The following is an 18088-nucleotide window of genomic DNA, read 5'->3' on the forward strand; positions in this document are numbered from 1 at the left end:
CTGAAAAAAAAATAAAAATAAAATAAAAATTTGAAGGTAGTATATTGGATTAATACATAGCTATAGAACAAATCTAGGTGTTCATTTCGTGGAAGAATCCACCTGTTGGATGGTGTGCTCTCAACACCGATGGGGCTGCCAAGGGTGCCCCGGGTTTGGCTGGTGGGGGTGGCATTATTAGAGAAACAGATGGGAATTTTATTCAAGCTTTTGCTGCAAACTATGGAGTATGCAATGCTACTAGAGCTGAGTATTTAGCGTTGGAGCAGGGGCTACTCATGGCCAAGCAACGAGGCATATCTAAGCTGATGGTGCAAATGGATAACCAAGTCTGTGTTGAAGCAATCAGAGATGCTAGTTATCAAGTTGGAGAATTCGTACACATTATCAATAATTGTATCCGTCTTAGTAGTTCTTTCGAGTCTTTTGTTATTGTTCATTGTTTCTGGGAAGGTAATAGGGTAGCTGATAGAATTGCTAATGTTGGGGTAGGACTTCAAGAAATGGTGGTTTATTTCGAGGATCCTCCAATCAAAATAAACAACCTTCTCTGGGAGGACTTGGTTGGGGTGGCTTTGCCACGGCTGGTGGTGTAAGTTTGTGTTTTTATTTTCTTTGGACTTGTCCTCCTTTACAGCAAAAATAAAAAAATTTACTAAGTAGATGAATAGGATGATGATAAAATTGCTAAATTTAATCTTTATTGTATTTTGGTTTTGTTTGATAAAATGTAAAACCTTAATTGTGTTTTATGTGTTTTACAAGTAAGGTTTGAGACTAGTCAAAGTTCAAACAAAATTGTCTATTTAGACAAAAAGATAGTCCAATTTCACAGAGGTTTAAATGATCAACCATACAACTTGTCAAGCAAAAAAAATGATCAACCACACAACTAATTGGTAAAATAAATTTTTTTAAAAAAATGTTTAATAAGCAATATCACACATGTTCAACCAATCACAATAGATTACATTGCTCGGTTTAGCTAGACTTTCTTAAGCAATATCACACACGCAATTTTATAACTTCATATTATGTACTAATAACTAGTTTTAATATTCAAAAAATGAGTTTAAACACAAACCAAAGATATAAGATGAAGTAACATACTCTACCAGGCAAAACTTTAATTGACAATATAGAAGATAATTTGATATTTTTATTTTTATTTTTGACAAGCAATTAAACAGGAGAACCAAAAAAAAAAAAAATTAAATGTCTCTTCTTGCAGCAACAGCAAGTTTATGGGCTTCAATGCTTCATACTCTATTTCTACTTACTTTCCTAATTTCAAAACTCTTAAAAACTTGAGAATGTTGCTGTGTCTCCTTCACAATTTGCTTAATCTCCCTCCTTGCTTTGTGCTCGTCTTTGAAGACCTGGGTTAGCTCCAAGGAATCCGTGAGAATAACAACATCCTCTCCTTCTAAATTCATTCTTTATATTACCATTAGAGCATCTTTTGCTTCAGCTTGACATGCCCGATGATGCGAAAACTGGGCTATTTTCCCTATCAAATACAACTCTAGTGTCTTATTATCCACCCAACTAGTTAGTATGCTAGTATAGTAGTATCACACTTTTAAACTCGAGGTTGTACACGAATTAACTTACTAGAGGTTGTGTTATTTGTAGATTATAGGCATGTGGTATTTTTTTTTATTTTATTATTGAAGGAATTATAGACATACAATAGTTTTGTTCTTTTTATGTCGTAAGTTAACAATTAAATGAGAACTTTTAAAATGTGATTTAAGAACATAACTAGAAGCTTCAAAATTTTTGTACATCATTTAGCAGCTAAGTAGCCATTTAACCAATTAAATTTATACATTAGATTTTGAGAGGAGCAAAGCCACTAAGACTTTAATTAGATGGTTTTGACACCTAATAGCCATATTTACGAGCTACGAGGTCCGTTGAAAATTAAGCATGTGAAGCACCTTGATATCTAACCTTGTCGAATCTAAAAATGTTATCCCACTACTACATAAAAAGCAAATGCAATGCCCAATGTTTAGGCAATGATCTAGATTTCCGTACCATTTGCGATAATTTAGATTCAACACCTGGTCATACACATGTTGTTCACTTGCTTGGAACCATGTATACCCATTAGTTAGTCATACAATGGCCTAGACTCAATGAAAGAGGTGAATTTGTAATACACTTAATTGTCAAGAGATATAGTAATTAGTAAATAATTTCAACCACCTAGGTGACATCGCAAGGTCCATGGGAATAACTTTAATCTCTCTCTTTTTTTTTTTTTAGATTGAGAAAGTTGAAGATTCTTTAAAATATAAGGGTATATACACGCTTTTAGATCATTTTTAATATATATTTTTTTCGAATCTTGAGTGGATGCAGAAGGCCTTTCCCAAAGTGATAAAATATTGGTTGGAATTATTACAGGCATACCAACAGGTCATTAAAGTTGTAGAGAACGAGTTTGTTCAACACGACATTTTCGAAAATATCGAAGTTCCTTTAATATTTCAAAAATCTTCCATTGGCTTATCAAACGTTGTTCAATTTGGTTGTTTGTGTAGGTGTAAAGTTGTAACACCTTTGTTCATACTGGTTATTTACAGTGAAAGAAGGTAGAGGTGATAAATAAGTGTGTCATGTCAGATATTTGCATAATTTTTTACGCCCAAACCTACGCTATTTACAGGCTGGCGGGTCAGATCAGACTAGCAGACCGGGCCATTGATGTATCACAAAATTTCCATCTTTTTTTGTGATTGATAAGAATGACAATGAATCAGATTCAGGTAAGATGAGGCTTAATCTAAATCTCAATCCGCTTGATGAGAGGTCCGAGTCCGATCCGACTTATATATATAACATACACACCCGATTCTTTTATTTAGACGTAGGCCCCATTTATGAGATATACTAATAAATACAAATTATTACATAGACCCTGGTCCACCTATCCTATGTGGACCAGGCATTAAACACATTCTTCTCTTAATTAAACACAACTTCACCTTATTCTTCAAATTCCGCCATCTTAACTTTTTTTTTCTTTCCTTCTTTATAAGATCACTCTTCCCTATTTAATCTGATTATTTTTTTACTTTTTTTTTCGATCATAATTTAGATCCACAACATTGTCTAGATCAAAGAAATCATCAACATTATCTCTTCTTTTTCTTTTTTTTTCTCCTTAATTTCACTCTTCTGAACTTCCTCTCTCTTCTTCTTAACATTTTCTTGCTTCTTCAGAACTTTCTTCTTTTCAAACTCTTTCTTAGCCTTCTTTTGAGCTTCCTTTTTAGCTTGATTTTCAGTCTCCTTTTGACATTTCTTTTTAGCTTGATTCTCAGCCTCTTTTTGAGCTTGATTCTCAGCTTCTTGGATTGGTGTTGGGTGGTGGATTCGGGTTGAAGTTCAGATTGGTTGTTGTAATAAAACAAATGCTTCTTGGATTAAAAAATAACAATATCAAAATTTGAACAGGAATTACAAATTATATGAAATAAAACCATAAAACATTTGAACAGTAATAACAAATTATATGAACTAAAACCACAAAATATTTGAACATTGATCACAAATTATATGAACTAAAACCACAATATATTTGAACAGTAATCACGAATTATATGAACTAAAAACACAAAACATTTGAACTTATAAAATAAATGCTTCTTAGTTTAAAAAATAACAATATCAATTTTTGAACAGTAATCACGAAATATATGAACTAAAACCACAAAATATTTGAACGATCTATTTAGTCGGATTCAGATTATCCAAGTGATTAGCCTACCAAATTAAGAAGACAGTATAAAAAAACAATGGGCCGTTAATTAAGGCCATGACAAAAGAAAGAATAAAGCCCAAAGAAGGAACTCGTGTAAACCCTAGAAGTCCAAGATTGGTAAATAAAGAAGCAGAAGTATAAAACCCTAACTCAACCCTATTCTTATTTTCTCGTCATTTCGGCTGTTGCTTCTTCAGGATTTCATTTCCCCTCTCTTCCGCCGTCGACATTCATCGCAATGGTACTCCTCTCACTCTCTCTCTTTTCAATCATCGATAAAATTCCTAGTTTTTCTTCAATTTATTGAGTATGAATCTGATTTTATCGACTTGTTTCTGGTTTAATTTGCTTGATTATTTGTTGCTCGAAATGTGAAGTGATTGTTAGTAATTTCTACTCTAGTGTGAGTTTTCTGTATTTTAATCGATCAAAATCAGCATTAATTTTTGTCCTTTTTGTATTTTTCATCTGATGAGAAGTTGATTTTTGCATTTTAATGCCGATTGTTAGCTTAATTTGTTGGCCTTTGAGGTTTTTGATTTCAATTGTTATCAGAACGAATTTGTAAGGTGTATTTGCTGCGTTGATTATTGTGAATGAGGAGAGAGAGAATTTACGTTTTGAATATTTGATTTTGCTTTGTGTAAATATTGATTTCATGATTAATTTGGATAGTTTGGATGTTTGTGGTATGGTATAACAATTAGAAACAATTCTAGGTCAAATTTCTTTGCATTTTTGTCTCGTGTTTGTAATGCTGTTGTGTTTGTGAATTGAATTTGGTTATTTTTGTGAATATTTGTTATAGCTATTGTTTGAGTTTATGATTGCCTAATAAATTCTACTGTTTGTTCGCCTAACAGGCCCCGAAAAAAGGTGCCGTAAAGACTCTTGGAAAGAAGAAGCCTGTAAGTTTGATCTCTCACTAATATCGGCTGATACTTGTTTTATGTTCATATATTGTTATCAATATATTTTGTTTATTATTTATTTGCATAGAGGTCTGAATTTGATCCTTTTTCACCTTGTTGATACAAATATTGACATAAATTTGTAGTTTTGTTTTGGATTTTAAATCCTCGATAAGACATTGTTGGTTTGTGTACTGTAGTATAGCTATGTTGGCTTAATGGTCATTTATCTAGAGGAAATATTGTTGGACATAGATTAGGACCATAGAGCTATTGAGATGAGTGTGCAATCTTTGTGATTGTCTAGTTATCTAATATGAATATTTATTACAGGAGAAGACTACTAACCCTTTGTTTGAGAAGCGACCCAAGCAATTCGGAATCGGTGGTGCTCTTCCACCAAAGAAGGATCTCACCAGGTTTATCAAATGGCCCAAGGTTGTTCAACTTCAGAGGAAGCGAAGGATCTTGAAGCAACGTTTGAAGGTTCCCCCAGCTATCAACCAATTCACCAAGGCTCTTGACAAGAACCTTGGTAATTTTCTTACTTTAACTATTATCATGCAAGCTATAGTTCTTTACTAAGCATTGTTAATAGTGTTGCAACATAATAGCTGATGGATTATTTGATGATGATATGTATTTAAGTTTGAAGGGTTTTCATAGTAAAACTGGTGCTTGACTGATAATTCTCTCTTGCAGCATCAAACCTTTTCAAGTTGCTCCTCAAATACAGACCTGAGGACAGAGCAGCTAAGAAGGAAAGACTTTTGAAAGCTGCACAGGCAGAAGCTGAGGGAAAGAAGCCCGAGAGCAAGAAACCTGTTGTTGTGAAGTATGGTCTTAACCACATCACATACCTTATTGAGCAGGTAATATATCTAGATAAATGACATCGTTGTAATTGTTTTTGTATTTGTTTTGACTGATCAATGAAGAAAAGTGCTGTAGTGTGTCACTGACTTGTATTTCAAACTTCAAAATGATGCTGCAGGGTAAGGCTCAGCTTGTTGTCATTGCCCATGATGTTGACCCTATTGAGCTTGTTGTATGGCTTCCTGCCTTGTGCCGTAAGATGGAGGTTCCATACTGCATTGTCAAGGGAAAGGCTCGTCTTGGAACGGTAATTTATCTGTTAAGCTAGCTTACTTTGCTTTGTTTTTTTTTTTTTTTAATTTGATTAACCTGGCACTAATACTTCTATTGAACTTGTATCTTGTGCAGGTTGTCCACAAGAAGACCGCAGCTGCTCTTTGTTTGACTTCTGTGAAGAATGAGGACAAGATGGAGTTCAGCAGGATTGTTGAGGCTGTCAAGGTGATAATTTTGTTCTTGTTCTCGATCTAATTTGATCACGCCAATGGATTGAGCTTGATTGCATCTTAATTCTTGTATATCTTTTCTTTAATTTGATGAAAAGAGCCTCACAATGTGTATTCTCTTGTCCTTGACAGGCCAACTTCAATGACAAGTACGAGGAGCACAGGAAGAAGTGGGGAGGCGGTATCATGGGTTCCAAATCCCAGGCCAAGATGAAGGCAAGGGAGAGAGTCCTTGCCAAGGAAGCTGCCCAGAGGTTGAATTAGATTCAAGAAGTATTTGTGTTGCAGAGGTCTCTTCCCTAGCGTTTTTTCTATTTTATATTTGGTTACATTTACGGCACTTCAGAAATTCAACTTTAGTCTTTTCGGTTAAAGTACTTGTACTGAGTTTTGGTAGTAGTGGATTTTGAAATTGTCACCTTCAAATATGAACCAGTTGTATGGAGTGTGCAATCTTTATTATTTTACCTTCTGAAGTAGATATGGACTTAATGTGACCCTAAATAGTTTAGTGCCCGTGCTTTGCAACAATTTTTTTGGAAGACCACTAAAATAGTTTGGTATTGAGATTAAAACAATGCTTTAAGGTTGTGTCGTGGGACGTGGGCTGTTATGCAAATAGTATCCTTGACGACCTTAAGAGCTACGCTAATGTTATCCAATGGACAATACGTGCTCAGGCAACAGGCAAAAGAATCCCTTCTCATCGTGCTGGTCTTTTTTGCAATCTTGTTATGATTCGGCCTTTGAATAATTTTGTCATCATTCTCGAGAATTTTGAAATTTTGTTGTCCAAGTAAACACATACAGGTATACTTCCTCTGTAGTTCCTGCTATGATCAAGCAAACAACAAAGCAGTATTACGTATTTTCCCTACACCAAGATAAAACAATATCAAACACTAGAAGTGACCTATCTAGCTAAAATTTTGTTGTCCAAGTAAACACATACAGGTATACTTCCTCTGTAGTTCCTGCTATGATCAAGCAAACAACAAAGCAGTATTACGTATTTTCCCTACACCAAGATAAAACAATATCAAACACTAGAAGTGACCTATCTAGCTAAAATTGTATGGTGTCATGATGTATTTGATCAACTATACACAGTAGACATATGATTTTATGTAATAACGAAGTAAAGTAGTCTTACAATTAATGAAATGAGTTTTAAATACAAACTCAGGATATAACATAAACTGACAATCTCATTGAGGCAAAGTTTTAGCATTATATGTCGTGACATTGTAGAAGATAAAGATCAAGATGTATTGCACTGGTAAACATTAATTGTATACATCTTATATATTAAGGTTCTTATTGCTAATTATAGACACAATGTTTTTTCTTATTGTAATGGTAGGTTTGTAGTTGGATGAGAACTTATAAAAGTGTGATTTAAGAAAGTTTACAAAACAAAATTAAATTGAAAACACCATCATCCTTGTACATAGAGCTGTCAATTCAGGTAAACGGGTCGGGTAAGAGTGAGTCGGGTAAATTCAGATTAATTCCATAACCTATGCGGGTCGGGTTTGGGTTGGGTCATGCTTGAGTAGGGTCACGTCGGGTAATACTTCTTATCAGGTTTGGGTCGGGTTTAGGTCAGGTCAGGTGAACAATGGGTCGTGTTTAATTCGAGTTTAAAACGGGATAGGATAATTCTCGGGTTCGAGTCGGGTTCGGTTCAAGTCAATAATTTGCGGTTAGAATCAGGTCGGGACATTCTCGTGTTTGAGTCTGGTTAAGTTCAAGTCAATAATTTGCGGATTATAATCAGGCCGAGTTATTTTCAAGTCGGGTCATTCTCGGGTTCAAGTCGGGTTCGGTTCAAGTCAATAATTTGCGGTTTAAAATCAGGTTGGTCATTTCCAAGTTAGGTCATTCTCGGATTCAAGTCGGGTTATGTTCAAGTCAATAATTTGCAGGTTACAATCAGGTCGGGTCATTTCCAAGTCAGGTCATATTCGGGTTCAACTAATTATAAATAGATAATTATCATTTTTATCAAGTTAATTATTTCCTTTGACTTTAATATATATGGCAATATACTAGGGAACTATAGTCTATAATTTAGGAAGGTAATTATCTCTTTTGACCATACAACAAATATATAATATATTTAACTCTTAAATTTAATGATGATGCTCCTTTCTTTTGCTGGCCTGGACTAACTTGGTCTCCCAAGACATAATGCTTTGATCAACAATAATAAGGTGATCTAAATTGCATTTAAGGTGATTTGAAATCGACTAAGGATTAATTTGGGTTGAATTTAGGTCGGGTTAATAACAAGTCATGTTATTTTTGAGTCAGGTTAGTAACAGATCGGGTTGAATTTTTGGGTTCGGTAAGTGATATGTATGATAAAATTCGGATCAAGTCAATAACAAGTCGGGTTGAATTTGGGTCAGGTCAATAACAAGTCGAGTTGATTTCAGGTCCGGTTTGTAACAGGTTGGGTTAAATTCGGGTCGGGTTAAGAACAGGTCGGTTCAATTTAGGTCATGTTAGTAAAAAGTCGGGTAAAATTCGAGTTTTGATAGGTTAAAACAGGTTTGGGTCAATTTCGATTCAAGTCGGGTTCAGTGCAGGCTAATTAAATTGGCCGTTGTAAACCGGTAAATCAATACAAGTTGTAAACTGGTAAATTAACCGTTAAAAAGAAAATTGAATGGTTCCACACACCCAATTGGACTCCCGGAGGATATTAGGAACCATGGTGAACATTTCGCCAGTTTTTATTTCCGGGCAAAAAAATGTCAAAAAAATTCCAAAATTAAAGACTAATATCCACGCTTTTTGAGAAATTTTGGAGGTTTCGGGGCCCGGTGTCGAAAAAGTCTTGAAAATATAGGGGATACATCTCAGGATCATATAATGCTATTTGGAAACATATATTATAATTATTTATTGTCATAAATGTTCGTGGTAGGCTTGAGTTAATGAAATCGGTGCAAGTTGTAAAACCGATAAATTGGTCGTTTAAAGGCAAATTGGATGGTTCCACTCATCCAATGGGACTCCCGGACGGTATTAGGAACTATAGTAAACATTTCGGCAATTTTTATTTCCTGGCGAAAAAAATTCAAAAATTTCGAAATTAAAGGCTAATATCCACGTTTTTTGAGAAATTTTGGAGGATTCGGGGGCCGGTGTCGAAAAGTCTTGAAATTCTAGGAAATACATATTGGGGTCATTTAATGTGGTCTAGAACCATATATGATCATTATATGTTTTTATAAATGTTCATGGTAAGCTTGAGTTAATGAAATCGGTGCAAGTTGTAAACCCGTAAATAGGTCGTTTAAAGGCAAATTGAATGGTTCGACTCACACAATTGGACTCCCGGAGGATATTAGGAACAATGATAAAAATTTCGCCAGTTTTTATTTCCGGGCAAAAAAAAGTCAAAAAATTTCAAAATTGTAGACTGGTATCCACGCGTTTTTTGAGAAATTGTGGAGGTTTCACGGCCTGGCGTCGAAAAGTTTTGAAATTCAATGGGATACATCTTGGGGTCATATAATGCCTTTTGGGACCATATATATAATCATTATTTGTTATCATAAATGTTCGCGGTAGACTTGAATTAATGAAATCTGATTAGGGGATTTTGCTCCTACCAATCGGAATGCGCCACGTGGGCCAATCAGGTCCTGCCAAGTGTCCCCCATTTGGAACTGTCAGGGCTTGCCACGTGGCACGCGCTTATTCGTCCACCTTGGACCTGTTATGTCATGACATGTGGCATACTCCATGCCTAATGGAGAAACCGGCCACCTAGGCCCAACTTCCGAGGGAAGCCCAATCGGCCCTAGGTTAACCTAAACCTAAGATGGGCACGTTTCCCAAGGTTATAAATACCTCCCTTAATCCTCATTAAGGGGGATTACGAAAAAAAAACACATTAATTACACACAGTAATAACCGGCTGATCTCGCTAACAAAGCAGATTACCTACATTAAACACTCTCACCTAGAGAGACCCAATCACTTTAATTTCCGCATTAATTACTCCTTAATCAAGTACTAACTTGACCGTTGGAGGCGGAGCTCCCACCATCAGGAGTCTCCGTTATTTTGCAGGTACAGGCGTCCGGTTCCAGTCTCGGAATTGTAACTCTCCCGCAGGACATCAGAAAACCCCGAAACATTTGGCGCCGTCTGTGGGGAGAGTACTTCTGAGATGGCATCCAAGTCTGTACCGACTCTTGAAGAGAGGCGTCCCCTAGACGACCCTCAAGTTCAGTCGGACCATGATACCGAGAGTGAATTTGAAGTTGAAGCTCACACAGCTTCAGACGGGACCCTAAGGGCCCGACGTACCCGTCATACCGGAAGGAGGGAACGGGAACATCTTCAAACTGGAAGTGAGCCAGCAGGCGCACCGCCTGTTTGGCAACAGCCGACTGATGGGTCTGCTCCCATCACAAGGAACGAACTCATGACCTTCATGAGGGACTTCAAAGGAGAGATTCAAGAGTTGATCAACAAGAAGCCGCCTGCTCCAGTGAAGGAGCAGTCGGCTAAGAAACCCTCCACTTCACTGAAGAGGAAGCCAGTTCAAGGGCGAGAGGCGACTCCTCATCCTAAATCTAGGAAGCGGGAGCCACCTGCCCTTGATTTCACAAAATTCCGTTTTCCTACAGGAAATAGGAAACATGTTCGTCATATTCAGGCGGACGGGTCGAAGCAAACATTCACAGACGCTCGGCTACTGCTAGAGCAGAAGAAGAGTGCCCGATTGTCAGAGTCGGCCTCTACTTCAAACTTTCAAGATAGTCTGCGAAATGCCTCGATGAGGCATACTCAGTCGTATCATGAGAGTCAGTCAGGCGGCACCTCCCGTCAGTCCGGCTTTCATAGCGACCAGGCGGTACCAAACTTACCATTTGTGCCGCAACAACAGTATTTTTTGCAGCCACCTCCGTTTGGTGGACCTGCAGCAAAAAACGTCCAACCTATGGACTGGCAGCTACGGTTGCTTAGACTTGGTGAACAGCCGTCGGCCTTCTCCAAGGAAATTACTGAAGCCGCTCAGCCGGCCAAAGTGAAAAATGTATTAGTAGGCGCCTATGACGGCACTACTAACCCAGAAGACCATCTGATGGCATTCACAAACCTGATGTACCTTCAAGGGTTGGATGATCCCACTTGGTGCAAGTGTTTCCCAGCGACTCTCAAAGGAATCACACAACAATGGTTCGGCAACCTGCCGACTGGTTGTGTAAATAGCTTCAGGACGCTTGCTTACTTATTCACCTCCAACTTCGCCATGAACATCCCTGCGAAGAAAACGACCCTTGATTTAGGAACAATTCAGCAGGGCGAGAAGGAGGGGCTTCGTTCTTACATCAGGCGGTTTAACCTGATGAGAATACAGATTCAAGGGTTACCGGATGAGGTAGCCCATACTGACTTTTTCAGAGGTCTCAAAGACGGGTCTACCTTCAAATTTGATTTGGTTCGAAAGAGGGTGGCGACTCTTCAAGAGGCCTTGATTGAAGCAGAAGCCTATATACAGGCGACTGATCTTTGTACGGTAAAACAGTTGGACGGGAAAAGGTTCGACAAAATAGAAGGACGACAGAAACAGTCGTCAAACAAAGATGAGAAGAGAAAAGAGGTCTGGGCGGCTGATTCCTCTAAACAGTCGGCCCAGAAAAAGAAAAAAGAATTCAAACCATACTCCCCAAAGTATGCGTTTAACAAGGATAACCAGTTTATCCTAAAAGAAATCAAGGGACGGATCTCAATTGAGAAGTCGGTCCCCATGAAGGGTTCTGCAAACAACCGGAACCAAGATAAATTTTGTGCTTATCATGATGATGTTGGTCATCACACCAATGACTGCATCAGTCTCATGTGGTATCTGGACCGCCTGGCTGAGCAAGGTGATCTTGACACGTATGTCAAGAAATCTACGGGGAACACTTCCTCAAAAAAGCAGTCAGCCAAAAAGAATCAACAGGCCGACAGCTCCGATACAGATGATGCAGTCGTCTACACCATTGCAGGCGGCTTCTCAGGAGGCGGCCCCACTATTAGGGGCAACAAAGACAATATCAAGCGGTTAGATGTAAATTCCGTTCACCAAGAACGGCCGTCCAAATATTCATTTCCTGAGATTGTCATCACTGAAGAAGATCTAGGAGGGGTAAGAGGGCCGCATGACGACCCTATCGTTATTGAATGTAAAGTGGCCAACCAGAGAGTTTGCCGAATCCTCATGGATACCGGAAGCTCCTCAGATCTCATCAGTAGCAAATGTCTGTCGAAACTAAAATATCAGACTGATTGCATACATCCGGCCTCCCACCCTTTAGTAGGGTTTGGAGGAGGAGTCGTCCACCCACTGGGACGAGTGGATTTACCCATCCGCCTGGGCGAAAAAGGGGAAGGACGACACATGGTAGTCCGGTTCCTGGTAGTGAAAGAACTCTCGGCCTACAACATGATTCTGGGTCGACCAACCCTGAATAATTCCAAGGCTGTTATAATCCCATCTCTTATGTTGCTCAAGTTTGAGAGGGATAATGGAACAGTCGGCTCCCTAAGGGGAGATCAGAGGATGGCCCGAGAGTGCTATCTCTCGGATGTCAAGCCCACTGTTATGGCCACTGGGTCAAGCGGTGAAAAAACAGACCTTGACAATGTCAAGGAGAGTGCGCCTGTTCAAGAAGCAGGCGGCAAGAAGAGAAAGGCATCCCAGACAGGGGCCGCAAGAAAAGAAAGAAAATAGCAATCATTGGCAGAAGAGCGGTCGGATGAGTTCCGCCCTCAGCCGGCTGGTGAGCATACGAACCTGATCTTAGACGACTCACATCCTGATCGAACAGTCAAAGTTGGGACGACTGCTCTGAGAGACCTTGGTGACGACTTTCACAAACTATTGTAAGAATACAAGGACATCTTTGCATTCGAAGTCCATGAAATGCCAGGCATTAGTCCTGATCTGGCGGTACATAAACTGGCTGTGGATCCAAAAAAGAAGCCGGTACGGCAGAAGAAACGGAACCATGGCGAAGAAAGAAGTCAGGCGGCAGCCGCCGAAGTGAAAAAATTACTTGATGCAGGGTTCATTCGGCAATGTTACTTCCCAGACTGGGTTGCAAATGTGGTGCTTGTTAAAAAGTCGAATGGCACCTGGCGAATGTGTGTAGACTACACAGACTTAAACAAGGCGTGCCCCAAAGACAGTTACCCTCTGCCTAAAATTTATAATCTGGTCGACTCAACAGCCGGCCATGCGTTGATGAGCTTTATGGACGCCTACTCTGGTTTCCATCAAATTCCTTTATGGAAGAAAGATCAGGAGAAGACGGCCTTCGTCACTGATCAGGGGTTATACTGTTACACGGTCATGCCGTTTGGTCTTAAGAATGCCCCGGCTACCTTCCAGCGAATGATAAACACTGTGTTCTTTGATCAGATTGGGAGAAACGTCGAGGCATACATTGATGATATGATTGTCAAGACTAAACTTCAGAAAGATCATCTGTCGGACCTCCGAGAAACTTTCGCCACACTCAGGTGGCACCATGTCATGCTCAATCCCAAGAAATGTGTATTTGGAGTTGAGTTTGGGAAATTTCTCGGATTCCTTATCAATCAGAGAGGAATAGAGGCGAACCCTGAGAAGGTGCAGGCGGTCATTGACATGCAGTCGCCTCGTACCATCCGAGAGGTTCAGAAGTTAACAGGTTGTCTGGCGGCCTTGGGAAGATTTCTAAGCCGATCAGGTGACAAATGCCTATACTTTTTCCAGGCAATTAAGAAAAAGGCAAGGTTTGAATGGGGGCCGGATGCTGAGGCCGCCTTCCAGAAATTGAAAGTTCACTTGCATTCCTTGCCGAGGCTGGTCAGCCCTTTGCCCAAAGAAGTACTCTACATGTACCTGGCCGTCTTTGATCATGCGTTAAGCGCTGTTCTCCTTGCTGAAAGAGACGGCTGTCAGTTCCCGGTCTACTTTGTCAGTCACGTACTGAAAAATGCCGAGTTGAGGTATCCCCTAGTGGAGAAATTTGGTCTTGCACTCTTCATGGCTGTTAAAAAATTGAAGCCCTACTTTTTGGCACATGCAGTCGTCGTGTATACAGACCAACCTATCAAGCGGCCCCTTACCATCATGGAGTCGTCAGGCCGAATGATCAAATGGGCCATAGAAATACAGAGCCTCGAAGTTACTTTCGAGCCTAGAAAAGCAGTGAAGGGGCAAGCCTTTGCTGACTTTATTGTAGAGATGACTCGTCCTCCTGACTCTCAAGTTCCATACCAAGTATGGAAGGTATATGTGGACGGAAGCTCTACTTCAAATGGTTGTGGAGCAGGCGTCATATGTCAGTCGCCAGAGGGCGACGGGTACGAGTATGCTCTACGCTTCAGTTTTCAGGCTTCAAACAATGAGGCAGAATATGAAGCTTTACTAGCCGGGATCCGCATGTGCAAGGCGGCAGGGGCAAGAAAAATTGACGCCTGTTCCGATTCACAATTGATAGTGAGTCAGTACAATGGCGAATACGAAGCAACCCATCCGGCCATGATTAAGTATTTACAGGCGGTCCGACATGCAGTCGGCTCCCTTGAGGATTTCCATCTAATCCAAGTGCCGAGATCAGAAAACAACCAGGCGGATGCACTGTCAAAATTAGCATCATCCGCCTCCTCTGATACTCCTCGAACTGTTTTTTGGGAAGTAATGGAGAAGAGAAGCATCGAGGAAAACCCTATTAGAATCCTAGACAGAAGCTCAACCTGGATGGATTCAATCAGGGCATATCTGACAAACGGTACACTGCCGGATGATCCTCAACAGGCGGCAGCACTGAAAAAACGAGCCACCTGTTTTGAAATGATAAAGGGAGAACTTCACAAAAGGGGGTACCTTCAACCCTTCTTAAAGTGTGTTACTCCAGAAAAGGGACGAGAGATACTAGACGATCTTCACTCTGGTTACTGTGCTTCTCATATAGGCGGCAGGACGCTTGCTCAAAGGGCAAGGCGGCAGGGCTACTTTTGGCCTACATTGGAAGCAGATGCAATGGAGATGGTGAAAAAATGTGACAAGTGCCAAAGGTTTGGCAAACTAATTCACCGTCCGGCTACTGACCTCACTACCATTCATAGCCCACTACCGTTTGCTAAGTGGGGCATGGACATTCTAGGTCCATATACGCCTGCTACAGGCGGAAGGAGGTACATACTTGTTGCCGTTGACTACTTCACTAAATGGGTAGAGGCGGAGGCTGTAAAGGGAATCAAGACGAAAGATGTAATTTCATTCATTTGGAAAAATGTCATCACTCGGTTCGGGGTTCCCATGTCTATGGTTTTTGATAATGGTCCCCAATTTGAGACGCCTGTTCTCAAAAGCTGGTTGGGTGACCAAGGAATTGCAAACTACTTTGCATCTGTCGGCCGTCCACAAGCAAACGGCCAGGTAGAAGCCTTTAATAAAATCATCTCGGACGGTCTCAAGAAAAAGATTGAACGAGCAGGCGGCCTATGGGCGGATGAACTACCACATGTTCTCTGGGCCATTAGGACGACTGAAAAAGGGGCGACTGGAGAAACTCCATTCCTCCTAACTTACGGTGCGGAAGCTGTTCTTCCAATAGAACACTACGAGCCGACTCTTCGAGTAATGCTATATGACGAAGAGGCAAACTGGGAAGCCATGCGCCTGGCATTAGACTCACTTCCTGAAAAAAGGGGCAATGCTGTCTTGCGCCATGAAATCTATCGCCTGAGAATGACTAGATCATACAACAAAAAAGTACACAGGCGTCCACTCAAAGTAGGGGACTTTGTACTTAGAAAAATGGAAGCAGTTGGTAGGGCTAATGAGTTTGGAAAACTAACTCCCAACTGGGAAGGACCCTACCGAATCTATGAGGAAGTCAGGGACGGTACCTACCGTCTGGAAACACCAGACGGACAACCGTTGCCTCGAACTTGGAATGTAGATAATCTTAAGAAATATTTCTTTTGAATGATGTAAATAGTCAAGAGCTACTTAATTAAAGTTTGCACTTACTATTCAATTTTGTTCTAAGAGGGGCACGTCTACTAACAAATAGTCGGCTACTCTCCATGTTTAATTTTTATTCTTACTTAAGAGGGGCATGTCGTCTGTACCTTTACAGTCGGCTACTCTCCATTGAGTTTTTCACTATCTTCAGAGGGGCATGCCGTCTGTACCTTTACAGTCGGCTACTCTCCATTGAGTATTTTACTCACAATAGGGGCATGTCGTCTGGACATATAGTCGGCTAATCTCCATAAGAAGATGGCCGACTGGTTCCAAACACATAGCCACCCCCCTAATACTTAGCTAAAAAGATTAAGGCCTGGTCGACCCTGTGCCTAACAGGCGGCTACCCTTCTTTTACTTAGCACCTACGTTCACCAAGAACTTACCAAGGCCACAGGCCGAATGATCAGACCAGGCGCCAAGCCAACTGATCAAATCTACAAAACTAATACGACCTGTCCCAACATCATAGCAGGCGTCCGGCGGCATCCCTCCGGATGAAATTCGTCGCAGAGAGCAGCTCCCTTTTGGGTGGAACATTGTTCTATAAACTAATTACACGGCACCTATACGACTGTCCCCAAGGGCAACCACGTAGCCGTTTTTGAGACAAGGATAACTCTATCACTAACCAAACCAGTGGTAGCAGTTGACATCTGAGTCAGATGACCGCCTGTATTACTTGGGATAAATGCAGGGGGTACCTCTTGAGTTAATAGCCAACAAACATTGGCGAATCAAGGGGTCTAGCCGGCCTCCGCCGCCTGGTACCTCTACTTCTCAAGCAAGAGTGACGGCGACTGAGTAACTCCAACGTTAACTCATAGTCACTCCCTCAAATTTGGTATGGAACCTAAAAGGTTTGAGTAGACCGCCTGTTTTTTTGGCAAACAGGGGCACTCAAACCCCTATTCCTACTAGGTAACCTATTGAGTTAATAGCCAACAAACATTGGCGAATCAAGGGGATCAGCCGGCCTCCGCCGCCTGGTACCTCTACTACTCAATCTAGAGTGTGACGGAGACTAAGTAACTCCTATGTTAACTTATAGTCACTCCCTCAAACTTAGTATGGAGCCTAAAAGGTATGAGTCGTCCGCCGGTTTTTAGCAAACAGGGGCTCTCAACCACTACTCCTGCTAGGTTAACAAATTATGAGTTAAAAGCCAACAAACATTGGCGAATAAAGGGAAACAACCGGTACCCGCCGCTTGTTATCTCTACTACTCAGTTCCTTGGCGACTAGGTAATACTGATGTTTACTTGGTCAGACCACTTTCCTACTTGGTTAAATTTACAAATGACAGGACCGCCTGCCTAAAAAGGATCCAGTCTTTAAAATAGTTCGAATACCGATTGGATAAATGGCCGACTGATCGTCTATCCTGGAAACAGACAACCAGTCGTCCAGGGGCATAGGCGGCGTGACTAACTATCCGTACCTGTCTGCAACTATCGGCCATGCAAAACAGTCGGTCTAAGTGAACAATTGGATATTAGAATATGGAATACTTAGACAAATTTGAGGCAAAACAAAAATTCATTAAAAAGAAGCCGGTCATCAAAGACCGGCAAAATATTCAAAGCCCCAGCCCCCTGGCCAGGTAAATACAAAACAAACGGCACGCAGGCCGTGGAATGAATACATAAAGCTTAAGAAGGGGGCAGATCTTCAATATTAGCAGCTGCCGCCTGGTCAGCACTCTTCTTGCTGGACTCGGCTTCAGCTGCATCCTTTTTTGATGCCTTACCCCCAAGCGGCACAAGCGCCACTACCGGCTACTCCTCCTCCAACGCTTCCTCCAACGCCTCTTCCTCAGCAGCCGCCAGGATCTCTTGATTATATGTATCAGAACACTAGCGGTACGTTCTTTCCCAAGAGGCAAAGTCGGCATTGGGGAAGAGGCGGCCCCAAGTCATGCGCTGGATTTGAGCGGAGTCTTCCATCATCTCCCGGACCAGCTCTTTCTTCTCTTGCTCGGCCTTTTCCGAGAGCTCTTGAGTAAGACTCTTCTCCTGGGTCACCAGGCGTTCCTTTACGCTGG

The 18088-nt window shown here is 40.9% G+C and overlaps 1 protein-coding gene across 1 annotated transcript; it reads left to right on the forward strand.

Moving 5' to 3' along the window:
* Window positions 1-3892: 3892 nt before the first annotated feature.
* On the forward strand, window positions 3893-6519 carry LOC110720477 (60S ribosomal protein L7a-2). The gene is made up of 7 exons (XM_021899511.1): window positions 3893-4016; window positions 4639-4683; window positions 5020-5221; window positions 5389-5558; window positions 5681-5809; window positions 5911-6003; window positions 6141-6519. Exons 1-7 carry the CDS (start codon window positions 4014-4016, stop codon window positions 6270-6272), a joined length of 774 nt encoding a protein of 257 aa, XP_021755203.1. The 5' UTR covers window positions 3893-4013; the 3' UTR covers window positions 6273-6519.
* Window positions 6520-18088: the final 11569 nt, after the last annotated feature.

The sequence above is a fragment of the Chenopodium quinoa genome, unplaced genomic scaffold (assembly GCF_001683475.1).
Source record: "Chenopodium quinoa cultivar QQ74 unplaced genomic scaffold, ASM168347v1, whole genome shotgun sequence".
In the NCBI taxonomy this organism is placed as follows: domain Eukaryota; kingdom Viridiplantae; phylum Streptophyta; class Magnoliopsida; order Caryophyllales; family Amaranthaceae; genus Chenopodium; species Chenopodium quinoa.

Bases quoted from the DNA above. Each gene is read 5' to 3' on its own strand.
- LOC110720477 (XM_021899511.1), top strand. The intron at 4,684-5,019 runs GTAAGTTTGATC...TATTTATTACAG, and splicing joins CTCTTGGAAAGAAGAAGCCT to GAGAAGACTACTAACCCTTT. The intron at 5,559-5,680 runs GTAATATATCTA...ATGATGCTGCAG, and splicing joins TCACATACCTTATTGAGCAG to GGTAAGGCTCAGCTTGTTGT.